The 27,026-nt window shown below is 43.7% G+C and overlaps 1 protein-coding gene across 9 annotated transcripts in view; it reads left to right on the forward strand.

Annotated features, from left to right (window-relative positions):
* Window positions 1-27,026, forward strand: part of VWA3B (von Willebrand factor A domain containing 3B) — a 270,056-nt gene that overhangs the window by 20,332 nt on the left and 222,698 nt on the right. For 6 of the 9 annotated variants that reach the window (XR_013402590.1, XR_013402591.1, XR_013402592.1 and 3 more), the window contains exons 3-6: window positions 7,252-7,346; window positions 11,272-11,522; window positions 13,059-13,218; window positions 19,959-20,128. Coding sequence is in view for 6 of the 9 variants with exons in the window: in XM_015112923.3 (XP_014968409.3) it covers window positions 7,252-7,346; window positions 11,272-11,522; window positions 13,059-13,218; window positions 19,959-20,128 (676 nt within the window). In the remaining 3 variants the exon portion in view is untranslated. Of the gene's footprint in view, window positions 1-7,251; window positions 7,347-11,271; window positions 11,523-13,058; window positions 13,219-19,958; window positions 20,129-25,023; window positions 25,263-27,026 lie in introns of those variants that run through there. The other 3 variants (XM_077958826.1, XM_077958827.1, XM_077958825.1) reach the window with 2 other exon arrangements.

Consider the following 27,026-nt stretch of genomic DNA (forward strand, 5'->3'; position numbering starts at 1 on the left):
TTGTTGTTCTATCAATTGTTGAGAAAGCAGTATTGAAGTTTCCAACTATAATTGTGGATTTGTCTATTTCTTCTTTCAGTTATTCTGTTTTTTGCTACAAATATTTTGCAGTTCTATTGGGTGATACATACACATTTAGGATTGCTATGTCTTTCTGGTGGTGGATTGACACCTTTATCATTATATAATGTCCTGCTTTGTCCCCAGTAACATTCTTTGCTATTAAGTTTATTTTTCTTTTTTTTTTTTTTTTTTTTTTTTTTTTTTTTTTTTGAGACGGAGTCTCGCTCTGTTGCCCAGTCTGGAGTGCAGTGGCTGGATCTCAGCTCACTGCAAGCTCTGCCTCCCGGGTTTACGCCATTCTCCTTCCTCAGCCTCCCGAGTAGCTGGGACTACAGGCGCCCGCCAACGCACCCGGCTAGTTTTTTTGTACTTTTTAGTAGAGACAGGGTTTCACCGTGTTAGCCAGGATGGTCTCGATCTCCTGACCTCGTGATCCGCCCGTCTCGGCCTCCCAAAGCGCTGGGATTACAGGCTTGAGCCACCGTGCCCAGCCTGAAGTTTATTTTTCTAATATAGCCAATCCTATTTTCTTTTTATTAATATTTGTATGGCCTATCTTTTTCCATCCTTTTACTTTTAACTTATGTATATAATTATATTTGAAGCAAATTTCTTGTAGACAATATATTGTTGAGTCCTTTTTTAAAAAATCCTCTTTGCCAATCTCTATCTTTTACTTGGTCTGTTAGACCATTTACAATTAATGTGATTACTGATATGTTAGAGCTTGTTGACCATTTTAGTTGTTTTCTTTTTCTCTGTTTTTGGCTTGTCTGTTTTTTTTCCTGCCTGCTTTTGGGTTACTTAAACACTTTTTAGTATTCTATTCTTATTTATCTATAATGTTTTCTATTGTATATCTTCATATGGCTTTTTTAGTGATTATGCTAAGTGTTACATTATGAATACATAAATTATCAAAATCTACTGATGTCAACATTTTACCAGTTTGAGTGATGAGCAAAAACCTTTTTTTCCCTTTACAGCCCTTTGCCCTTCCCATTTATAATAAAATGTATTATTTTATCTTCTTACATTGAGAATTACATTAGACTGTGCTAGAATTTTGATTCAACAATCAAACATCATTTGTGACACTCAAAAGGAGAAGGAATGTCCATTTTATTTGCCCATAGTTTTGCTTACTGTGTTCTTCTTTCCTGATCGTCCAAGGTTCCTTCTTTTGTTATTTTCTTTCTGCTTAGAGAAGTTCTTTTATTCTTTAAGAGTAGCTCTGCTAGCCACAAATTCCTTTAGTTTCTTTGTCTGAGAATGTCTTTATTTCTACTTTATTCCTGAAGAAGAATTTCACCAGATATAAGATTTAGGGTTGATAGTTCTTTTTTCTTTTAGCACTTAAAAAATACTGTGCCAGTTCTTTCTGGTCTCTATGGTTTCTGATGAGAAAACCACTATCATTAGAATTGATTTTTCCCTATTGATAATGTGCTTTACATATTTTTTTGTTTGTCTTTTGTTTTCAGATGTTTGAGTGTGATGTGCCTTGGTGTTAATTTATTTTCATTTATTCTCTTTGAATTTCAGTCAGATTCTTGAATCTGTTGCTTTATGTTTTTTGTTTTTGCCAAATTTGGAGAATTTTCAATGCTTATGTCTTTGTGTCTTTTTTTTCCCCCATCCTCTTTCTTTTCTCCTTCTGGAACTCCAATAATATGAACATTAGATCTTTTAAAAAAATAATCCTACATATCTGTAAGGCTCTGTTCAGATTTTTCAGGCTATTTTCTCCCTCTTGTCTAGATTGGTTAATTTTTATTGTTCTCCAAGCTTACTCATTCTTCCTTTTTCATTTTGCTGTTGAGTTCATCCATTGAGTTTTTTATTTTGATTACTCTATTTTTTGCTCTAATATTTCCATTTTATTCTTCCTGATATCTTCTATTTCTTTACTGAGACTTCCTATGTTTTCATTCATTTTAAGAATGTTTGTAATTGCTGTTAAGTATTTTTATGGTTGTTGCTTTAAAATCCTTGTTAGGTCATTCTATGACATCTCTCATCTTGGTGTTGATATTGTCAGTTGTCTTTTTTATAATCTTCCTGGGTTTTTGAATGATGAATGATTTTTTTATTGAAACTGGGACATTTCTAAAATTTTATTTGTATTTTTAGATTTAGGTATACAGGTGCAGTTGTGTTATGGGCTTTTAGTGGATCCATCATCCAAATAGTGCACATTGTACCCAATAAGCAGTATTTCATCCTTCACCCTTGATACAGTCTAGCTGTGTGTCTACCTAGATCTCATCTTGAATTGTAACTCCCACAATTCCCATGTTTGTGGGAGGCACCCAGTGGGAGGTAATTGAATCATGGAGGCAGGTCTTTCTCATGCTGTTTTTGCAATAGTGAATAAGTCTCACAAGATCTGATGGTTTTAAGAAGAGGAGTTCCTTTGCACAAACTCTCTTTGCGTGCTGCCATCCATGTAAGACGTGACTTGCTCTTCCTTGCCTTCCGCCATGATTGTGAGGGCTCCCCAGCCACGTGGAACTGTAGGTCCATTAAACCTCTTTCTTTTGTAAATTGCTTGGATTTGGTGTGTCTTTATCAACAGTGTGAAAACGGGCTAATACAACCCCTGCTTCCCCCACCTTTTGGATTCTCCAGTGTCTATTTTTCTCTGCATGTCTGTGTGTTTACATGCCACTTAAAAGTGAGAAGATGTGGTTTTTCACTTTGTTTCTGAGTTATTTCATTAAAAATAATGGCCTCCAGTTCCATATATGTTGCTGTAAAAGACATGATTTTATCTTTTGAAATGGATGAGTAGTATTTCACAGTCTATACACACCATGTGGTCTATATATATATATATATATATATAAAATAGAAATATATATATATATATAGACCACATTTTAAAAATAGTGCTACAATAAACACATAAGGTGGGTGTCTTTTTGATAAAATAATTTCTTTTCCATTGGGTAGATAACCAATAGTGGGATCAAAGGGTAGTTCTATTTTAGTTCTTAAAGAAGTCTCCATCCTGTTTTCCATAGAGGTTGTACTAATTTACATTCCCACCAACAGTGTGTAAGCATTCCCTTTTCTCCACAATCTCACCAACATCTGTAAATTTTTGACTTTTTAATAGTAGCCATTGTGACTGGTGTGAAATGATATCTCATTGTGGTTTTGATTTGCATTTCTCTGATGATTAGTAATGTTGGGCATTTTTTCTTGTTTCTTGTTTCTTATCCACTTACATGTCTTCTTTTGAGAAGTGTCTATTCATGTCTCTTGCCCATTTTTAAATGGGGTTATTTGTTTTTTTGCTTGCTGAATAGTTTAACTTCCTTATAGATTCTGGATATTCTTTGTTGGATGCATAGTTTGCACATATTTTCAATAAATATTTGCAAATACTTTCTCTGACTCTATAAATTGTTTACTCTGTTGATAGTTTCTTTTGCTGAGCAGAAGCTCTTTAATTTAATTAAGTCCTACTTATCAATTTTTGTTTTTGTTGCAATTGCTGTTGAGGACTTAGTTATAAATTATTTGCCAAGGCCTACGTCCAGAATAATATTTCTTAGATTTTCTTCTAGGATTAAAGTAGGATCTTAGGTTTAAATTTTTAATCCATCTTCAATTAATTTTTGTATATAGTGAAAGGTAGGGGTCCAGTTTCATTCTTCTGCATATAGCTAGCCAGCTATTTTAGAGCTATTTATTGAGTAGGGAGTCCTTTCCTCATTGCTTATTTTTGTCAGCTTTGTTGAAGATCATATGACTGTAGTTGTGTGGCTTTATTTTTGGTTCTGTATTCTGTTCCATTGGTCTGTATGTCTGGGGTGTGTGTGTGTGTGTGTGTGTGTGTGTGTGTGTGTGTTTACCAGTACCTTGCTGTGTTGGTTACTGTGTCCTTGTAGGATAGTTTGAAGTCATTACCTTCATTCTTGAAGAACACTTTGCTGGTTTTATAATTATTGGTTGAAGTTTTTTTTTTTCTGACCTTTAAACATGTCAAGCCATTGTTTTCTGATTTCCACCTTTTCATCTGAGAAATCAGACATAATCCATAACATTTTCCCTCTATATGATGTATATAATGTATCTTTTTTTCTATGACTGCTTTTAAGATTTTTCCTCTTTATTCTTGGTTTTCAGCTATTGTGTTATTATTTGTAGTAGGATATGCCTTCTTTTGGTTTTCTTTGTACATATATTGCATTGGATTTATCGAGCTTCTTGGATCTGTAGGTTTGTTTTTAATCAAATCTTGGAAATTTTCAACTATTATTTCTTCTAATCTATTTTTACATCCTATCTGTTCTCTCTTTTTCTTCTGAGACTCAAATTATAGTTTGCTAAGCATCTTGATATTGTCCCACAGGTCACTGAAACTCTTGTTCATTTTGTCAATATTTTTTTTCTCTTTGTTTATCAGATTGAGTAATTTCTCTTGACAGATTTTCTAGGTTACTAACACTTTATTCTGGTACCTCCAATCTGCTGTGAAGCCCATACAAATACTGTACTTTTTGTTCTAAAATTTTCCTTCTTTTCAATTTCTATACTAAGATACCCATTTGTTCACTTATTAGGATCACAATTTTCTTTCCCTTCAACATTATATATATATATAAATACAATGTTTACAGTATACTTAAAATATATTGAGGCCTTTTTCTTGTAATTTCAACATCTGGTCCATTTCAGGGTAGGTTTTATTGATTGCTTTTTCTTTTGACTATTGGTCACATTTTTCTCTTTATATATCTGATTATTTTTTGTTTTATGCTGTGTGGATGGTTGTAGGGACTTTGGGTTGTATAGTTTTCCTTTGGTATATGCAAAAGATTGGTTCCAGGACCCCCTGTGTATACCAAATCCATGCATACTCAGTTCCTGCAGTTGGCTCTTCACAATATATGAAAAGTTGGCCCTCTGTATGAGTGGGTTTCACATTCTACTGATACTGTATTTTTATCCATATTTGGTTGAAAAAAAATCTGCATATAAGTAGACCTGTGCAGTTCAAAACTATGTTATTCAAGGATCAACTGTATAATCCTTCTTCTAGGAGAACTGATTTTTATTCGTACAAAAATTGATATGTGTATATTATTTATAACACCTTTATTGAACTATAATTTACCTACCTACAATTCAGTGGTTTTAGTGTATTCACGGATATGCGCAACTATTTAGAATGTTTTTATCACCTCAAAAAGAAACTCTGTACTTCTTAGCTCTACACTTTCCTATCCCTAAATTGTCTCTATAGATTTGCTTGTTCTGAGCATTTCATTTAAATGGAATTTATAAAATGTGGTCTTTTGTGACTGGTTTCTTTTACTTAGCTTAATGTTTTTAAGGTTCATCCACGTTGTAACCAGCACCAATACTTTATTCCTTTTTGCAGCCATATGTATTCCACTGTATGGATGTACCATGATTTTCTTATCCATTTATCAGTTGATAGATGGAGAGCTGATTTTCATTCTAGTAGGCAGTTAAGTTGGCTGGACTCAAACTCCAATCTCTCTCTCTTTCCTGCTAAATATATACAAACCTCACCTCAAAAATGTCCTCCTTTTCAGGATGATTGTGATTCCAGTTTCTGCATGTTCTAGATTGCTCTCTAATGCCTACAAATAGCTCCTTTTATATTTTGTCCAGAATTTATAATATTTTTCTGTGTGAAGGTTAGCCAATACAATCTACTCCACTGTTATTGGATGCAGAACTCACAATGCCTTGCATTTAATTCCCAATACAGCTTATGAAGCCTTCCATAGACTTATTTCCTTCAAGCCTCAAAAAACAGCTTCCTCTCCCACCTCCAGATAAATGTCTTAGGTAAACAGAGAATGCTAGTGATATTTACTCACTTCATCAATGTCAGCTAAGAAAGTGAATCTTGGAAACACAAATTTTAGAGCTGGAGAGGTCTATTGAGTGAGATTATTGCTGATGGAATTCAAGTGTCTATTCTTTACTCTTTACTCCTTACTATTGTGAAGGTTGCACTTCAAGACTTGAAATCAGCCCTTGTGATTGGGGAGCAAGCCTGGCCAGGTTGTCTATAAAATTCAGCCTTGGTCTTTTTAGATTTCCAGAGGAGGCTGTTATCCTGCCTCCCTAGTAAGGCAGAGGGAAGGAAGTACCGGCACCACAAGTACCACCATTCTGTCTCCCACCTTTGGGACTTAAAAACAATAATTAAAATTACAATAAAATAATCATCAGATTAAAAACATCTCTGTGAAGTCTTACCTCATCTTCTGTCCTGCCAAATCCTAGTCAGTCTTTGAAGCCTCTCCGTAGCCTTCTGAGAGTTCCATGAAGGAGTAGGACTATGTTGTAGGTAACAATTGTATTCCCATCCTGTAAACATGCCTAGTACATGGTAGGCACCCAATAAGGGTTTATGCAACAGATATTTGAACAGCTGAGCATATGATCTGATGAGAAGAAAATCTTGTAGTTCTGACATTCTGTATGGCAATTCTGAATCTATTACTGGCTGGCTTTATTTCAGTGATTTAATTCTGACCCTCCAGTTGAGAGTACAGTAGGAAATATCTAACTGAAATTTTAAAAACCCTGAAAACTAAGTCCAAGTCACGAATAACTTTCAGGAATTAAAATAATTTCTATGTTGCTTTTTTTTTTTTTTAAACCTCTGCTGTAATTATTCTGGACCAAAGTACAAGGACGCTAGGACACAAATCCTATTCTTCCTGTTTATTCATGCATTAAAAGATTAAAATGCTGTTCTCACTCATAGGTGGGAATTGAACAATGAGAACACTTGGACACAGGATGGGGAACATCACACACCAGGGCCTGCCGGGGGGTGGGGGGCTCGGGGAGGGTTAGCATTAGGAGATATACATAATGTAAATGACGAGTTAATGGGTGCAGCACACCAACATGGCACATGTATACACATGTAACAAACCTGCACGTTGTGCACATGTACCCTAGAACTTAAAGTATAATAATAATAAAAAGATTACAATGCCATAGACAGTTATGTTTATCACAGCACCTAGAAATACTTCATGATTTAGAACAGAATAGAAAGCATCACAGATTATTGATAGCACAAGATATAATTTGAATGGTGTCAGAGAAAAACATTTCAAAATAAAAATAAGAAGGTTCACTCATGTACTACTGTTTTGATTGTTTTTCTTTATAAAAATGCAGATTATGTGGCGTCTCTGGGGAGACTTGTGGCTTCTCGGTATGCTGATGGTCTGTTTCCACAGTTCTACAGAGCAGAAGATGGCAGAGTATACAATGTAAGTCAGAGTTCCCTCAATGCACAGTCCTGTGACATGGTGCTGACATCACATCGAGGAGTGCGGGGTGGAGAGAGACTTGTGCTACTTGGCAGTGATGCAGCTGAGCCAAGCCCTTATTAGGCCGGGGGTTTTCTTTTGGCATTGGTAGGGTGATAAAAGTCATGGCCGAGGAAGGAAGTTTTTGATCCATTAGAAATTAGTGCAGAAAGCTCTTGATGAGAAATAAAAACCTTTGCACATTACCACTTTGTTTTGCTTTGAAAATAAAGGGAAAAAATATGACAGAGATGATCTGAAAGCCAAGAGCCAACTGCCATTATCTGAGAGAAGCATTAGGAATAGGGGCAGCATTTGCAGATAGGAGAATGAGCACCACCTCTGACCAGAGTCCTTTACTCCCAGCAGTTCAGCACCTGAGTCTCATGTCTCCTACATGTCAGGCCCTGTGCAGACCCTGGCCAACCACATGGAGCTCAAAGTCTGTTGGAGACACATGTCCCATCACGTCCATTTATGGGTATTTGTTCATGTCCATGTACATCCATGTACCACCTGGACTACTGTTTCCTAATATTTAGAAAACTTAAATTACTTTTTTTTGGTACTTTTTTTTTTTTTTTGAGAAAATTTTTGTAGACCCTATCCTCGAATATGTCTTCCAGTTGTTTACCCTCCTTCTCTTTCAGGAATGCCTGAAAAAGTTTGGTCTCTTTACATAATCTCTCATGTCTCAGAGGTTTCCTTCATTTTTTAAAATTCTTTTTTTCTTTTGAGACACGTTCTTGTTCTATCACCGAGGCTGGAGTGCAGTGGTGTGATCATGGCTCACTGCAGCCTTGACCTCCGAGGTCCAAGCAATCCTCCCACCTCAAGCCCCCAAGTAGTTGGGGCCACAGGCGTGTGCCACCGCACCCAGCTGATTTTTGTATTTTTTGCAGACAGGGTCTCGCCATGTTGCCCAGGTTGGTCTTGAACTCCTAAGCTCAAGCAATCCGCCTGCCTGGGCCTCCCACCTGCCTTGGCCTCGACCTCATGCCTCAGATTACAGGTGTAAGGCACCATGCCTGGCCCCTTTTCTTTACTTTTGTCTGCCTACATTGATTCAAAGGAGTGGTTCTTCAACTTTGAAGTTCTTTCCCCAGCTCGGTCTATTTTGTTGTTAATGATTTTAATGGTATTATGATATTTCTGTAGTGAATTGTTCAGTTCCAAAAGTTCAGTTTGGTTCTTTCTTAATATGGCGATGTCATCCAGTTCTTGGATCATTTTACTGTTTTCCTTGGATTGGGTTTCCACCTTCTCCTGTATCTTTATGAGCTTTCTTGACATCCAGATCCTGAATTCAGTGTCATTTCAGCCATTTCAATCCGGTTAAGAACCACTGCTGAAGAGCTAGTACAATTGCTTGGAGATAAGAGGACACTCTAGACTGAGAGTTTCCTGAATTCTTTCACTGGTTCTTTCTCACCTGTGAAGGCTGATGTGTCTTCATCCTTTTAAGTTGCCATCCTTTGGATGGGCCTTTTTGTTTTTATGTTGTTTATTTCCCTTGAGGGTTTGACTATGGTGTGAGTTGGGTATAGTTGATTGGCTTTGTTTCTGGATGTTTTCAGAGGGCCAAGGCTCAACTCAGCATTCCTGGGCTGCGTGCTGTCACCCTGGGGCCTAGGACTGGGCTGTGGCTTTGTCCTCTGGCCCCTTGAGGTCGAGCACTGGCTGTGCTGGGGCAGCCAATGTGCTACCAGGCAGCTGGCAGAAGCCTTCCATCAGGGGCCGCTGGCAATGCTCTGGTGGGGCAGCAGGGGGCTGCGGGTGAAAATACCCTGAAGGGGTGTTGGGGCTGCCCAGGAAACAGCAGAGAGCCTGGAGGGAAACTGTAAGAGGGACAGGCAGGTCATTCAGCCCTTGGAGAAACCTCCATGATGCGAATGGTAGGTTGCCTTCAGCTTGAAGATGTACCCACTACTTACTTTTTCCAAAGCTTAAATTACTTTTTTTTTTTTTTTTTTTTGAGATGGAGTTTTGCTCTGTCGCCCAGGCTGTAGGGCAGTGGTGCCATCTCAGCTTACTCTGTCTTCCAGGTTCAAGCGATTCTCCAGCCTCGGCCTCCCAAGTAGCTACAGGTGTGCACCACCGTATCCAGCTAATTTTTGTATTTGTAGTAGAGATGGGGTTTCACCATTTTGGCCAGGCTGGTCTCGAACTCCTGACCTCAGGTGATTTGCCCATCTTGGCCTCCCAGAGTCCTGGGATTACAGGCATGAGCCACCATGCCTGGTCCAGCTTAAATTACTTTTTAAACTAAGCCTGGTCCTAAGCAATACTGTGTGTGGAATCTTGAGTTTGATGTGCTAAGTGTATTTTTTATCTGAACCACATTAAAATCAATGCCAAACCCTTAAAAACATCTCTCCCTTTACCTTCAAAACCCACCCCCACATTCCCTGTGCTGTGCCCGCCCTGGCTTCTGTGTTGTAGCAGCAGCTGTGGATGCTGGTGAAGGAGTTGGTAATTCTGTCTTAAGGGGCCAGGAGAAGCCTCCAAGAAGTGATGCTGGAGCTTGAGGAATGAGCTTGAGAGACACATGGGACAGGGAAGGAAGGAGCCTGAGCCAAGGCACAAAAATGTGGAAGGAGGTGATGTGGTCTGAAAGCGCATTTTCCAAGATAAAGTACTGTTTCTTCTTTTAAAATGTGCTCCGAGTAAGAATCCCTAAGCCTCGCTGGGAAGGTGACCACTTCTACCTTTAAACATGGGGCTTGCAACTTAGCTCACACCTGGCCAATCAGATGGTCAAGAGCGCTCACTAAAATGCTAATTAGACAAAAACAGGAGGTAAAGACGTAGCCAATCATCCGTTGCCTGAGAGCACAGCGGGAGGGACAATGATCGGGATATAAACCCAGGCATTCCAGCCGGCAGTGGCTCACCTCTTTGGGTCCCCTCCCTTCATATAGGAGGTCTGTTTTCACTCTATTAAATCTTGCAACTGCAAAAATAAAATAAAATAAATAAAATAAAATAAAATAAAAGTGCTTTGTCACAGAATAGGGTACATTTTTTTCTTGTTCCTTTTCTATGTCTTCTATTGCCTCTCTACCTCCTGAAAGGCCTTGCACAGTGTGTCTGATCTATGTGAAGGATGGTTTATTTGCACATACAAGAAACTTCCTGCAAGTCCGTGTCACCATTTGGGGGCAGCCCAAGGGCTGTTGGTAGCAGCAGTGAGTGATCAGGTGGTCCAGGTGCAGGGCAGCTTCTCCCGAGAGAGGGGGGCGTGAGGACAAAGGTCATGAGCAGAAGGATGTGTAGCTGGGATGGCATCCCTTAGAGGAAGCCAGGAAGGTGTGCTGGCATGTTCAGTAGCATTTTCGAGATGTTATATTTAGGAAAACATTTTAGTGAGATATTACTTTCCATCTGCCTTTGTTGGTCTTCTACCTAATTTCTTTCTTCCTTTCTTTTTTTTTTTTTTTTTTTTTGAGACGGAGTCTTGCTGTCTCCCAGGCTGGAGTGCAGTGGTGCAATCTTGGCTCACTGCAAGCCCCGCCTCCCGGGTTCACGCCCTTCTCCTGCCTCAGTCTTCTACCTAATTTCTTAAGAGGGTCCTGGGCTTTTTCTGATAAAGGTAATCAGGATTTAAAAGCTAATACTCTAATCTGTAACTGTAAAGATAAAACATAATCTGGTAAGATTTCTTTTAAGGACTGCTGTATTTTGAATAGATCACATCATCTTTTCTTCTGTGGAGAATCCAAGGGTTTTTCAGTTGAAAGACTGGAACATTTTCTCCTGGATTCTGTAGTGTTTGGAGGATCATTGACAACATTGTTATCAGTGCACAGTTCTCAGTGGCAGCACTGTGGTTCAAATGACTTATTTTCATGTTGTTTTATTGTTTTTGTCTTTTATTTTCATTAAGCTGACAGCTAAGTCAGAACTGATTTATCAGTTTGTGGAACATTTAACACAAGCTGTGGAGAGCTACAAACAGCGAATGGACTGGCTCACCAGCAAAAGCCGGCAGATTTTTGGTGTCATCCTGGAACAGTGCATCACCATAGTGCTGGATTTTGGCTGCATTCGGGAGCGGGAGCTTGATCTGTGCCGAGAGGCTCTAACAATGGTTCTCCAGGAGCAGGTGGCTCACATAACCACGTTCAATATCATACGGTGAGTTCCCATAGGAAGGGAGTATTTTAGTGAAACTTCATAGGAATTTGTACGTATTTGGAATTAAGCAGCACAGCTGACACAGTTCTCTCTCTGGTGAGGGAAGAGGCATTATCTTACACTTTCCTGGAAGATGTAATTTCAGCAGCAATCCCACAGTGAATAAATCTTAGGAACTTTTATCTTCTTTGCACAGGGTGTCTTAGCTTTCACCTTAAAAGAGATTTAGAAACAGGCATTTCTTCCGTGCATGGGAAGGTTAAAATATAAGAATATGAGTTATGGCAAATGTATATTTAAGGTCATAAATCTCTTCATTCATTTTAGCTTTTAACTAGGGTCATGAATTCGAAGGTCACTAATTTCACTGATTTTCCAGACTGAAGTTGCAACTCAAGTTGACCTCCCCTATAAGTTGACCCCTTTCACCAGAACAACAGGTGGCTGGCTGTACGGAATTTCCCATATTTCAGAGTTTTCATAACCAATTATTTATGGAATCTTGGATTCAAGAGAATTTGGACCTCAGCACTAACTTCTCATCTGGAAAAGTGATTGCACCTCCCTGACAAAAAACATCTGGATAAGGGTCGGGAAAGGATGTACCTGATTCAGTTTTTCTGGTTTTAATCAAATACTTTCAGCTAAATAGAGGACATCTCTGGGGACAATGCCTAATTATGTTTGTCTAGATTCCTGTTTCTGTCACAGGTATATTACTGAAGGAATCAAGTACTTAAGTCTGCAAAGCTTTTGCTTTCTTGGAAACCTCTGTACAACGTAGATGCCACTCAGCCAGATCCTCTACCCAGGAAGCACACAGCAGACACAAGTGTGAGCCAGCCCTGCTTCTGGTGGCGGGCCATGGGGGCAATCAGGCCAGTTTATTTGCAGTTATCAATTGCAAATAAATTGAGATGATTCAAATGGCTCTTCTTTTTTTTGGAGTTGGGGGTTCTACCAGTCATGTACAAGCCCAAACGAAATGGTTTTACCAAATTTTCTCAGGATTTAAAAGCTAATACTCTGCTGAGCTCAAAACAATACCAGTATTAATACAGAAGAAGGCAACCGATGGGAATCTTTCAGGACAATGAAAACAATGTCGTGAAGGAATTAAAAATAAAATTTTAGAGTAATAGAATTGCTGGTGATTTGCAAATCTTAATACTGTGAATTATTATAAATTTGCTATTAAGAGAAGCCAGTTACATATACACTTGCCTGTTTATAAAAAATAACTTCTCTTAATGTTTTAAAAGACTTATTGTTAATTGTTACCTTTCTGTTTCTCATGTAAACATTGTTTTTCCTAGTCAGCACGACTTATAGAAGATAGTGGTGGTTTGGGAACCTGTCTTAAACGACCTGCTGGTTTTGTTGGTAACATCAGAGGGCTGGGAGCTATGATTTCTTTCTTTTTCGGCTCTAGAGATGGATGTTGGAGGCTTGCTGCTCACAGCTGTGAGACGGAGGGTTGGCATCCCCAGTAGCATCGATCACTGCCCCGTGACTACTCCATGTGATCCCTTTCAGGGTTTCTCAAGAGCCTGTGAAGTGGCAGGAAAATGCTACTCCTGTGACCAAACAGTCTATAGCTGCTGCCATCAGCTGGGTTGAGACACTGACTGTTGAACTGACTGCGAGCGAGGTTGGCTGCCTGGATGCTCTGCTGGAAGCCGGGAAAGACAAGACTGTAAGTACGTGTCCATGGCTGGCCACAGGCCATGGAGGTGGTTTCCAGCTTAACTCTTCACATTCAGTGACTTTACACAGCCCTTCAACTGATCTTAGGCCCCTCCCAGCAGGATCCGACAGAGATCCCATCAGGCACTGATGGTGATGGCATAGCTGGAGCAACCCAAATGAGGCCCCTGAATACCCGTCCCCTGAACCTGGCTAGGCTCCCTCTGTAGGGTGACTGGGGATGCAGGGTAGACCCTTGTTTAGCCAGTGTTGGGAGAGCCAAGTGCGACTTACACCCACCGAGCATCGAGAAAAGACAGGAGTGAGGCCATAGTTGTGCATCTCTGCCATATTAACTTCACTCTTGCTCTCCTGCCAATTAGATCGGTCAGTCTGTCTCTTATGGGGAGGAGAGAGAGATTGGAAGATTCCTCATAGAACCCTGAGGATGAGGAAATAGGGTTTTCCCAGCATCCACATTCTGAATCTTTTCTAGTTCGTCTTCTTCACAGATGGATCTGTCATCGGTCGTATACTTCCTAAGGTGAAGTGCATACAAGCTGATGACTCCATCCATTTTTGGATGTCAATGTATTGACATGAATTTTGATAGGGACCTTTTGGAAATAAAGCTTTACCTGGAAGAAGTGATTAGATGGTGGTATGTTACGTCTCTTTGAGCCACAGGGTCTGTGTTTCTGGGAATGACTCTAGTGATGGGAGGGTTGGGGCAGTGGCAAGCCAGTGGAGACACAGTCTGGGCAGGTGGGGTCCTTTGGCCAGCCTTGACTCCCTGTGGGAAGGTCTGCTTGCCTTTGGACACAGTTACTTATCAGTTACGTGTTTCCTCCACTGGGGAAGCCTGGGGTTTCTGAAGGTTTCAAGCTTTACCCAGCTGCATCAAGAAATCCATTGTTGGAGAAAGAAGCCACATGTTGGCATCTTGAAAGATAGCCCCCAGCGGTCACTGGCCTGTGTTTACCAATACCGAGGGTGATGGTTTGTAATTGGAAACACATTGTTTTTCCTTCCAAGGCCAAAGGAACAAATGTTTTCCATCAAGGAAGAACCAGATACAAGCTACTTTGTTCCTTGGTCCTTTGAGTTTGTTTTAACATCTGTAAAATTTCAAGTGTCTGGACACCTTAATAAGCATTCAAAAAAATGGAACATTTCCCAGGCTCAGGGTGTGTGTGCATGAGCCTGTGCACATGGCTGTCCTCTTTGTCTATGAACCTGGCTGACTGTGGCCCCCTGATCTAACTGCAGGATCCCCCAGTGACCCTGCCTTTCTGGTTCGTGCCTCTCCTTTCTCTGGGGTTCATTCCTATCCCAGGAAGTAAGGAACAATTCAGTGAGTTCCAGGGAAGTCCTATGGAAGAAAAGGAACTAAGAAAGAAGCTCCCAGGCACTGATCATCAAATGCAGCCTGAAAGCTTTTGAGAAGAGACCGTGGAGCAGCACAGGCAAGGCCTGCACAGACCGCTGTGCCCCTCTGCCCACAGCCTCGATCTGGGGGTAGTCTCAAGGAAAATTCTAGTAAATGCAACTGCCTTGCATATAAAAATGCCGTGTCCTGTGTTTTATGAGGAGTTAAAAACCACATGTGTGTGTGGCGAGGGCTGGGGGGAGTGGGTTCCCATAAGTCCTGCTTCTCTGCTCCATGCCTGTCGTGCCCGTCCCGGTGAGTTCCGAATTCATCCAGATGGCTGCTGTTTGCTCTGAAGAGAAAAGATGGAAGGCTTAAGGAATTTTTTGAACAGCAACTATAAACCCCAGACTGTTCCTACAGATGACAGCCTGCCGCAGGCCAGCGCCTCCCTGCATGAGCGGGTGCTGAGAGGAGCCAGGAAAGTGGGCGTTGTCTTGTGCCCACAAATTAACATGCAAGTCTGGTTTCCGTACCAAGTCCACATGAAGAGTAGGGCTGAACCACGTGCTTGGTCATGGAGAAGGAAGATGCCCAGAGAGGCTCCTGGCCCCCTCCAGGCACAGGCTTTGTAACCACCGCGGGCCAGGAAGACTGAAACAGGAAGCAATGAGAGAAGGGAGCCTTGAGGTCTAAGTAGAGCATGTGCAGAGTGGGAGGTCTGTTGAAATACTGGCTCTACTCATAGCACTCGAAGAGCACTATTGATGGATGAATTACTGTTGCGTCCCATGAAAAGGAACCTGGCTCACGGGGAGGGCAGCAGGTGGGGTCCTGGGGACTTGTTTGGTGGTTGAGGGGGTTGACATCCTCAGAGACCGGGTGTGTGGACTGGCACAGCGATTCTGCTCTTCAGTAGCCCTGGTCCAGGACATGCATCTTTGGAAGTTAGTAGCTTCCCAAGCCTCACGAGAAAGGGTGGTGTACAGGATGAAAGGGAAGGCTGTTTACCCAGAGCCCTCGTTCTAAGCTGCCTAAGAAGACTGAGGGGCTTTGCTTCCTGCCGGGACAAGGCCATCTACCCCGAAGATACCTGCATTTCTGATTCTGTTCTCAGCCTCTCTTCCGTCCACCTGCTGGCGCACATCTGTTTAGTTTTTGGTTTCTTTTAATCATATTTCCTGGGAGACCAAGTGAGTGGATTAAAGACAGACCCGCATGATTTCATAAAGAACCTTCACTGCTGGACTGAAAGCCAGAGTCCTGGCCACGTTAATCCATGACCCTGGCAGCTCATTTATTTCCTTGAAGTGGTTCAGGCAGGCATCAGATCTTTTCGTTTTTGTGTCTCTGATGCCTAACGAGGGCTCTACAAATGCTTGTTGAACAGTGAAGTGTCGGAAAAGAAATAACTTTGATATTCTTCAGTTTGAGGGGAAGATGTGGGTCTCATTTCCAAGCTATGGCATAGATTTGAGTTTTGTGAATTGAAGGGAGACGATCTGTGTGGGACTGAACAGGTGAATTTACTGAGACTTGCAGGACGCTGGTGAGGATGGCAGGTGGGGACAGGGACCCTGAAACCTGGGAGGCCAGAAAGTCGGTGGTGGTCAAGGGTCTTAGGAGGGATCTGAGAGGTGAGCTAGATCTATACCATGGTGACAGTGACCACCATGGAGGGAATCAGAAGATCAAATGGGCTGAGACAGCAGAGGGCTCCCACAGGTACAGGGGGATTTGGAGGTCAGATCCAAGGTCTGGAGTTGGCCGGAAATGTTGCAGTGTTCAAAGGTGTGCACAGAATGAGACAGAATTTTGCTGGATCTTTCGCTGCTGTTCTGGTTGACTTTCTTTTTGCTCTTTGAAGAGTGAAGATTTTTGTACCTGGAAGCCTCGGGAATGAGAGCACAGACTCTGGCCCGCGGAGCAGAGGGCAGTCCGAGTAGAAGCACACACTCCTAGTCTGTTTGTTTCTTCCCCCAAAAGCTGCAGCGAGGAAGATGTCAAGGACTCTTTGGCGGGGCAGAACGCGTGTTACTGTGTGAAGCTGCAGAATGAATGGCCCAGATAGAATAAGGAATTTCAAGTGAAAACATAAAGGCTCCTCCCTACGTGATGTAGCATGAAGTGGCAAGAGCTTTTGACTCCCTCTAAAGTAGCGGAATGGAACTCATGTTATCAAATTCGGTGCAAATCAGCATCTAGGGAAATGTGGTCGGTGAGGAAGCTACTCCTGGACTGAAGGCTGCTACTGAGCCTCAGGATTGGCCTTTGCCTTCAAGGAGCTCAAATACACGGGTTAAGGGAGCAGATTCCCATGAGGATAACTCCCTTAAGCCACACAACCTCCTGGTCCCAACTTTTGGTCAGTGATGTTGGTATCCGGGGTAGGAGCCTGAACCCTTGGATGGTGAGGTAACTACAGAAGTGAAAAAAGTACCTGTCCGGGGCCACCTTCTATTGCTTGCTCTTATTTTCGGAATTCTGGGGCTCACATTCATCTCTTTTTTTTTTTTTTTTTGAGACGGAGTCTCGCTCTGTCGCCCAGGCTGGAGTGCAGTGGCTGGATCTCAGCTCACTGCAAGCTCTGCCTCCCGGGTTCACGCCATTCTCCTGCCTCAGCCTCCCGAGTAGCTGGGACTACAGGCGCCCGCCACCTCGCCCGGCTAGTTTTTTGCATTTTTTAGTAGAGTCGGGGTTTCACCGTGTTAGCCAGGATGGTCTCAATCTCCTGACCTCATGATCTGCCCATCTCGGCCTCCCAAAGTGCTGGGATTACAGGCTTGAGCCACCGCGCCCGGCCCACATTCATCTCTAACAGGTGACCAGCCTTGCCACGAACAGCACAGCGTAGCTGTGGACAGCAAGGGCAGGGCTTGTGGGGCCAGGCAGCCTAGGCCTACCAGCTCCAAGGCCAACTCAGTTTTCCTTTCCAAGCCTCAGTTTCTTCATCTGTAAACTGGGCATGGTAATAATTCATGCTCCACAGGACTGTCGTACTGAGTGAAGTAATCCATTTTAGTTTATCATCCCGAATAGCCAACAGTTTGAAAGCCATGTTGTTTTAAGAGGCATTTTGCCAGTTTGATGGCAGACAGGAATAGGTAGCATATTTATCCTCCTTTCTGTTTGTCTAAGTGTCATCGCGTGAGCAGAAAGGAGAGGCAGAAAGACTGTGTGCAGGAGAGTGAGGGGGACACGTGGTCTCAATGTAAAGCATGTCCCAGGAAATCTCTAGTACAGAGTTCACTGAAAATGTATACGATTAAGAAGCCTAGTACTGAACTTAATGAATAGTGAATAACATCATAACCTGAGTAAAGGAGAAGAAATCCTGACTCACTGTTGGCTACAGCAATTTTCAGTTTTGATGAAATCTCAAGGGAACAACATTTCTGCACAAGAACTTCAGGTTTTCGGATTATTGCCAGAGCAAAGAAGCTGAGTTTACATGACGTGTCTTGGACGTGTGTGGCGTCAGGAGCGGCTGACGGGCCACCTCGAGATGTGTGTCCTCACCTCCCTCTTCATCTGACCAACGCTGGAAAATACTCTGCGTCTGCTCCTCTGTCTCAGGCCATGTGTCATTTAGACCCTTGCAACAGGATGAACCTGTCCCCATGCTAAACTTGGGCACTGACGCAACTGGAAAACTCGGACAAATAATAGGCCTGCTAAGTGGAAGCCATTTAAATGCATCTGCCACAAGGTCATGCATCAGACCAGGAAAAGAGTGAAACCGAACGCGTCTGCTGGAAGAGCAGTGTTGGATGGTTATAATGAATCCGGAGAAGTTGGTTTCCTCCTTCTTTCAGGGTTTTTCTCGCTTCCAGTTTGCTGACTTGAGGAAATTTACAATATTCCTCAGTCTTTTACTGCTCCATTGGTACTTTTTAGAATCAGGGAGCTGATGTTGAAAGGCCTGGGAGGGTCCGGGGCTTTCTGTGCCTCGTTGGTGGAGGGATGGTCCTCAGGTGGCCTGATCTCAGCTCGCACTCTGTCCTTCTCCTAAGTCCCAGTCTGGGCCCCACCCACTGCCTCCCACCCTCATCTCTTCCACCTCCTTGGCACAGTCTGCTCCATCTGCCGCAGGCAGAGCACCCCGACCAACTAGAAATCAACCATGAAGCCACCCACCACCCCCACCTCCCCGGCTAGGTGCGTTTAAGGCCTGGGATAGACGTTGCGGTGAGGCCATTTGTTGACTATCTTCAGCTCATCGGGATTTGGGATTAGAGCAAGGAGAGGGTCATGAATCCTAAAGGGAGGGTGACGTCTATTTATCCCCTAACACAATACATTTGCTGGGGTTTCTTCCCCGGTTATGTGTGGACACAGTCCATCGAGACATTTTTAGGGCAGGTTGAGAGGATACGGATTCCTGGCTCTCCTTGGGTTTTTTACTTTCTGAGATGTATAGAAATGCACATATAGTTGGAAGTCATCCTGTTTCAATTCCACCATGAATAATAAACTGCATTATCTCCCTTTTTACAAGGGAAGACACTGAAGTTAGGTCAGTTGCCTGAGGTGACAGAGCTCCTGGGTGGCAGGGGTGGGGAGCACTGCAGAAGCACCGTCCTGGGAGGAGCGAGGGTGGCGGGGCTGCCACAGGGCGGGAGGAGCGGCTGCCCTGAGATAGAGAGTTCTGTCTCTGTCAGTTCAGCAGGTGGCACTTCTCTGGGATTGTCTGCTTATTGCGGGAGGTGTGCATCTTCCAGAATCACTGGTTTCAGGTGTGTGTGTGTGTATGTGTGGGTGTGTGTCCGGACACAGGGGTTGCTTATTCTCCCGTTCTTCTCATGGCCTGGTTTGGTGGTGAGAGGCAGGGCACTGCAGGCGGACCTGGCATCTGACCAGCTGTGCACAGTCAGGACAGCCGCACCCTAGCCCCAGGCGTGTGAGTCCCTGCTGAGGTGAGCCCAGAGGTGGAGCCAGCTGGGGATGTGCCCTCCTTTCCACATTCTGCCTCAGACAGAGGACGCATGAGTTTGCATCGTAGGATTCTGGCGCTGCCATGGGAGGTGGCAGATAAGCTTCCTGCCTGCAGGGGCCGTGCCAGTCCTTCCTTCATTGCTTGACTTGAAAATAACCACTGCGATATATTTGTGGCCCAGAGGAAGTTCTCCAAATCTGCCAACCATATTATTCTCATGCCATACCCAAGACAATAGCCACTGTTGAGAGACTTTCTTGGCACCAAGCCTTGAATATCTCGCTTCCTGACTGGCCCTGGTGTCCTCAGAAAACCCTGGGCAGGGCTGCTTTCTTTCTGCCCATTTTTTTTAAGAGGTCATTTTGTAGAAAGGGTATTACTGACGAGTCTAGTACCAAGCTAGGGCATGTCAGGGAGATAAACCATTGGCACCACTGTTTTGCAGATTGAATCCATTTACTACTTTGTGGTGGGGGATGTTCCTGAAGAATCCAAGGAGCTTCTCCTCCAGAGGGCCTTGGAGATCCCGTATCCAGTCTACACAGTGTCCTTCAATGCCAGAAGAGAAGACACTATAGCTTTCCTAAAGGATCTGAGTGCCAAGACCCACAGCAGGTAGGCAGAAAATGTGCTCTTGAGTGACAGCAAGCGGGTTGCCTGCTCACACAGGATCAACAGTGGGTCTTGCATTCTTCATGGCTTTAACCAATCTGTTGCTGTGTTCTCCTCTTTCCAGTGTAGTACCTAGTCTCTCTGCATCTTTTCTTCTCCATCCTGTATTAATCATGCCTTTCTATTTTCTGCAGTTATGATCCTTTGACCTCTTGGTGCCTTGCTGGTCCAGGAGACCCCGTCCCTTGTAGGGCTAGCCAGTTCCTAGAGATAGCAAATTACTCACTAGGGTGCACTTTCATATGCAAACCAGCCAGAGCCCACACTGCCAGTCCAGGCTGTCTCACTTAGAACCACTGTTCTCTACCCTAATCACTCCAGGCCCATGCACCAGAAGACTTGGGACAGCCCTTACACCCCAGAGACCACAGAAATTATTCAAATAGCCAATCCTAAGCCTGCTTACCCTTCCTCTCCTGTTCCTTCCCGTGGAAGCCACACTAAAGGTCCTCATCTACCTTTCCCCTCACTCCCTCTGCCTTCCGGCTGACCCGGTGCTTCCCTGTGTGGCCTGCATGGCACGCTGTGCCCCTCTCTCCTCCTGGGAACTGGGCTAGTCAGCTTGGGCTGCCATAAAAAGTTGCCACAGGCTGGGTGGCTTAAACATGTATTTATTTCTTACAGTTCTAGAGGCTGGGAAGTACTAGGTGAAGATGAATTCGGTTTCTGGTGAGGGCTCTCTCCCAGCCTTGTAGGCAGCTGCCTTCTCACTCTGTCCTCACATGGTGGAGAGAGAGAGAGAGAGAGAGAGAGAGAGAGCGAGCGAGCACTCACTGGTGTCTCTTCCTCTTCCTATAAGGTCACTCATCCTATAGAATCAGGGCCCTGCCCTATAACCCCCTTTAACCTTTATTACCTCCTCGGTAACTTTTATTACCTCCTGTTCTATCTCCAAAGACAGTCACATTGGGAATTAGGGCTTCAACATGGGAATTTTTTTGGCTTGGGGTTGGGGGAACACAATTCAGTCCATAGGGGAACTGTGAGTAACAAACTGTCTTTTCAGTGGCAGCAGGCTCCTTATCTATTGACCTCACAATACCCGAATAACAATAAAACCTGCATTTTAAAACACATGCCCCCACACCCTGGGTCTGTGTGTGTGTGTGTAAGTTTAGGTTTCTTGTAGAGAAAGACCAGCTACTTCTGTGGTTACAAGGAGAATTATAAAATCCTTTCCTAAGTTCTCCTTGAAATGGGTACAAGGTCTTCCCAGAGCACTTGTTCTTTAAATATTTTAAAATTGATACATATTTGTGCATATTTGTAGAGCCCATGCGATATTCTGTTGCATGCTTAGCATGTGGAATGATCAAGTCGGGATTTAGGATGCCCATCACCTTATTGATCATTTCTATATGTTGGGAACATCTTAAGTCCCGTCTTCCAGCTATTGTGAAATATAAAATACACTTTTGTTAACTATAGCCACCCTACTTTACCATCGGAACATTAGAACCTTCTCCTTCTATCTCACTGTATGTTTGTACCTGTTAACCAACCTGTTTTTATCCCCCTGATCCTCACACCTTTCCCAGCCACTGGTATTTGTCATTCTACTGTCATCTCCATGAGATCAACTTTTCCACCCCCTACCCATGAGTGAGAACATGTGATATTTGTCTTTTTATATGTGGCTTATGTCCTGTAATATGATGTCCTCCAGTTCCATCCATGTTGCTGCAAATGACAGAATTTCCTTCTTTTTGTGGCTGAAGAATATTTATCATGTATATATCACTTTTCTTTATTCGTTCACTCGTTGACAGACACTTAGGTTGATTCCATATCTTGGCTATTGTGAGTAAGGCTGTCATAAACACAGGGTGCAGATATCCCTTTGATATGCTGACTTCCTTTTCTTTGGGTAAATACCCGGTAGTGGGATTGTTGGATTGTATGGTAGTTCTATTTTCAGTTTTTTGAGAAATCTCCATACTCTTTCCTATAATGGCTGTACTAATTTACATTGCCACCAACAATTTATGAGACTTCCTATCATGCGCGTCCATGTGAAGAGACCACCAAGCAGGCTTTGTGTGAGCAATAAAGCTTTTTAATCACCTGGAGGCAGCGGGCTGAGTCTGAAAAGAGAGTCAGCGAAGGGAGATAGGGGTGGGGCTGTTTTGTAGGATTTGGGTAGGCAAAGGAAAATTACAGTCAAAGAGGGTTGTTCTCTGGCAGGCAGGGGTGAGGGGGTCACAAGGTGCTCAGTGGGGGAGCTTTTGAGCCAGGATGAGCCAGGAAAAGGAATTTCACAAGATAATGTCATCAGTTAAGGCAGGAACTGGCCATCTGGATGTGTACACACAGGTCACAGGGGATATGATGGCTTAGCTTTGGCTCAGAGGCCTGACATTCCTGTCTTCTTATATTAATAAGAAAAATAAAATAGTGTTGAAGTGTTGGGGTGGCTAAAATTTTTGGGGGTGGTATGGAGAGATAATGGGCGATGTTTCTCAGGGCTACTTCAAGCGGGATTAGGGGCGGCATGGGAACCTAGAGTGGGAGAGATTAGGCTGAAGGAAGATTTTGTGGTAAGAGGCGATATTGTGGGGTTGTTAGAAGGAGCAGTTGTCATATAGAATGATTGGTGATGGGCTGGATGCAGTTTTGTATAAATTGAAAAACTACACGGAAGACACAAGATCCGAATAAGAGAAGGAGAAAAAACAGGTATCAAAGGACTAAGAATTGGGAGGACCTAGGACATCTAATTAGAGAGAACCTAACGGGGTTCATTGTAATTACTTGCTTGGTTGGTGAGTTTTCAGGCTGTAAGTTTTTGGGGTGTAGTCCAAGTTGGTCTGGTGTCTGGAATGAGACTGGGACCTAATAAAAAGGAGCGTCCACACAGGAGCTCAAATGGGCTGGAACCTGTAGCATTCCGTGGAGAGGCCTGAATTCTGAGAAGGGAAAGTGGTAAAAGTATTGTCCAGTCCTTTTTAAGTTGGTGACTGAGCTTGGTGAGGTGTGTTTTTAAAAGACCGTTAGTCCATTCTACCTTTCCTGAAGATTGAGGATGGTAAAGGATGTAAAGGTTTCACTGAATACCGAGAGCCTGAGAAACTGCTTGGGTGATTTGACTAGTAAAGACTGGTCCGTTATCAGACTGTATAGAGGTGGGAAGGCCAAACCGAGGAATTATGTCTGACAGAGGGGAAGAAATGACTGCGGTGGCCTTCTCAGACCCTGTGGGAAAGGCCTCTACCCATCCAGTGAAAGTGTCTACCCAGACCAGGAGGTATTTTAGTTTCCTGACTCGAGGCATGTGAATAAAGTCAATTTGCCCATCCTGGGTTTGGGGCAAATCCCCGAGCTTAATGTGTAGGGAAGGGAGGGGGCCTGAGAAATTCCTGAGGAGTAGAATAGCAGACGGAACACTGAGAAGTGATTTTCTTGAGGATAGATTTCCATGATGGAAAGGAAATGAGAGGTTCTAAGAGACAGGCTAGTGGCTTGTAACCTAGATGGAAGAGGTTATGAAATGACGACAGAGTAGAATGGGCCTGTGATCCTGGAAGGAGATATTTTCCTTGGTCTAAGAACCATTTGCCGTGTGTGGGAAGAGATTGATAAGTGGAAGTTTCAGAGGGGGAGTAGGTGGGAGTGACTGATGTGAAGGAGGAAAACTGCCATGAGGGATAGAAGTTGGAATGCTAGCTGCTTTTTTAGCTACCTTATCAGCATAAGTGTTGCCTTGAGCGATGGTAGGGGGAGGAAAACAGATTTTGGAAGTTATGAAAACTGTAGAGAGTGAGTTGAGCATAGTTTGTGATTTTTAGGGCGTCTAACAGTATTAAAGCAGCGGCAGCCGCTGCGCACAGACATGAGGGCTGGGCTAAAACAGTAAGGTCAAGTTGTTTGGACAGAAAGGCTACAGGTCACGGTCTTGGCTCTTGTGTAAGAATTCTGACTGCACTAACCATGCCTAGGAAGGAAAGGAATTGTTTTGTAGAAGGGATTGGGGTTTGGGAGATGAGCCGAACACCATCAGCAGGGAGAGCACGTGCGTTTTTATGAGAATTATGCCGAGATAGGTAACAGATGAGGAAGAAATCTGGGCTTGACTGAAGTAATGGGGGCTGTCCGTGAAGCCTTGTGGCCGTACAGCCCAGGTAATTTGCTGAGCCTGATGGGTGTCAGGGTCAGTCCAAGTGAAAGCGAAGAGAGGCTGGGATGAAGGGTGCAAAGGAATAATAAAGAAAGTATGTTTGAGATCCAGAACAGAATACTGGGTTGTGGAGGGAGGTATCGAGGATAGGAGAGGATATGGGTTTGGCACCACGGGGTGGACAGGCAAGACAATTTGGTTGATAAGGCGCAGATCCTGAACTAACCTGTAAGCTTTGTCTGGTTTTCGGACAGGTGAAATGGGGGAATTGTAAGGGGAGTTTACAGGCTTTAAAAGGCCATGTTGTAGCAGGTGAGTGATAACAGGCTTTAACCCTTTTAAAGCGTGCTGCGGGATGGGATATTGGCATTGAGCGGGGTAAGGGTGATTAGGTTTTAATGCGATGGTAAGGGGTGATTGATCGGTCACCAAGGAGGGGTAGAGGTATCCTATACTTGTGGTTTAAGTGGGGGAGATACAAGGGGAGGATGCGAAGGAGGCTTTGAACTGGGGGAAAAGGTGGCAATGAGGTGTGGCTGTAGCCTAGGAATAGTCAGGGAAACAGATATTTTAGTTAAAATGTCTTGGCTTAATAAGGGAGCTGGGCAGGTGGGGATAACTAAAAAGGAGTGCATTAAAGAATCTTGTCCAAGTTGGCACCAGAGTGGGGGAATTTTAAGAGGTTTAGAAGCCTGGCTGTCAATACCCACAACAGTTATGGAGGCAAGGCAAACAGGCCTTTGAAAAGAAGGTAATGTGGAGTGGGCGGCCTCCTTAATGATTAAGAAGGGGACGGACTTACCTTCCACTGTGAGAGTTACCTAGAGCGTCTGTGATGATCCTGTAGGCTTCCAAGGCGATGGGGCAGCGTCAATCTTCAGCCACTAAGCCGAGAAGATCTGGGAAGGAGTCAGTCAGAGAGCCTTGGGCCAGAGTTCCAGGGCCTCTGGAAGTGGCTGCCAGGTGAGTTGAATAGTCTGATTTTCAGTGGGTTCCTGCATAGAAGGGACATGGCTTAGGAGGAATCCTGGGCTGCCGACATTGCTTGGCCTAGTGGCCAGATTTCCGGCACTTGTAGCAAGCTCCTGGGGGAGGCAGTCCTGGGGGAATGCCTGGGTGCTGCAGTTCAGGCATTTGGAAGTTCTTGTGTGCTGGAGTGTGGGTTTTCTCTCACAGTGGAGGCAAGGAACTGCAACTCAGAAATACATTGCTACTTGGCTGCCTCTGCTTTATTATTGTATACCTTGAAGGTGAGGTTAATTAAGTCCGCTTGTAGGGTTTGAGGGCCAGAATTTAATTTTTGGGCTTTTATTTAATGTCGGGAGTGGACTGGGTAATAAAATGTATATTGAGAATAAGATGGCCTTTTGACCTTTTAGGGTCTAGGACTATAAAGCATCTCAGGGTTGCTGCCAAATGAGCCATGAACTGGGCTGGATTTTTCATATTTGATGAAAAAGAGCCTACATGCTAACTGATTTGGGAGAGGTCGGATTAAAAAAAGGAGCATTAACCTTGACTATGTCTTTAGCTCCAGTTACCTTTTTAAGAGGAAATTGCTGGGCGGGTGCGGGAGGGCTGGTCACGGAAGGAGACTGTAAGCCAGACCAGGTGTGAGGAGTGGAGGTGATAAAAGGATTATAGGGTGGGGGAGGGGAGACTGAGGAAAAATTGGGACCTAGCTCAGCCTAGTGAGGAGGGGAGAGGTCAGATGGGTCTGTAGAAAAGGAAGATTAGAAAGACTCAGCGACGCTTGGGGTTGGGACTGAGGGGACAGGCAGGAGGGAAAGAAGGAAGATTTGGGACGAGTTGCATTTGGAACAGAGACTAGGGAAGGACCGATGTGTAAAAGAATGCCTGAACGTCAGGCACCTCAGACCATTTGCCATTTTCCAACAAGAATTATTTAGATCTTGTAGGATGGAAAAATTGAAAGTGCCGTTTTCTGGCTCTTTGGAACTACTGTCGAGTTTGTACTGGGGTCAAGTGGCATTGTAGAAGAAAATAAAGCATTTAGGTTTTAGGTCACGTGTGAGTTGAAGAGGTTTTAAGTTCTTGAGAACACAGGCTGAGGGAGGAGGAGGAGGAATGGAGGGTGGAAGGTTGCCCATAGTGAAGGAGGAAAGTCCAGAGAAAAGAGAGAATAGAGACATGGAGAGAAGGGGTTGGGGGGTTCTTGCCCTCCAGAAAAGCGGGAAAGGGGTTGGGACTTGGAGATAAGGGGTTTGGGGTTCTTGCCCTCTAGAAAAGCGGGAAAGGGGTCAGGATGTGGAGATAAGGGGTCGGGTGGTTCTTGCCCCCAAGAAAAGCAGAGAGAAGTGGTCAAGACATGGAGAAAAAGGGTCAGGGGGTTCTGGCCCCGAGAAAAGCAGAGAAGGGGTAGAGACAGAGAAGGGGTTGGGGGGTTCTTGCCCCCCAAAAAAGCAGTACTTGCTGCTAAGGGTGAAGGACCAAGGCAGGCATCCCCACGTTGTCAGACACCTCTGAAATGTGGGTGAATAATCAGGCAGGCATCCCCGTGTGATTAAACACCAAGGGAAGAATGTTTTCCCGAGTCCGTGACCAGCCCCATGGTTTTGGGTCCACGGATAAAACGCATCTCCTTTGTCTCTACCAGAAAAGGAAAGGAACTGAAATTAAGAGAAAGGAAAGATTGAAATGTGGCGCCAAGATTGAAAGGAGAAAGAGGTTGAGGGATAGTGAGAGAGGTTGGAGAAGACAGTCAAA

The sequence above is a fragment of the Macaca mulatta genome, chromosome 13, assembly GCF_049350105.2.
Source record: "Macaca mulatta isolate MMU2019108-1 chromosome 13, T2T-MMU8v2.0, whole genome shotgun sequence".
NCBI lineage: Eukaryota > Metazoa > Chordata > Mammalia > Primates > Cercopithecidae > Macaca > Macaca mulatta.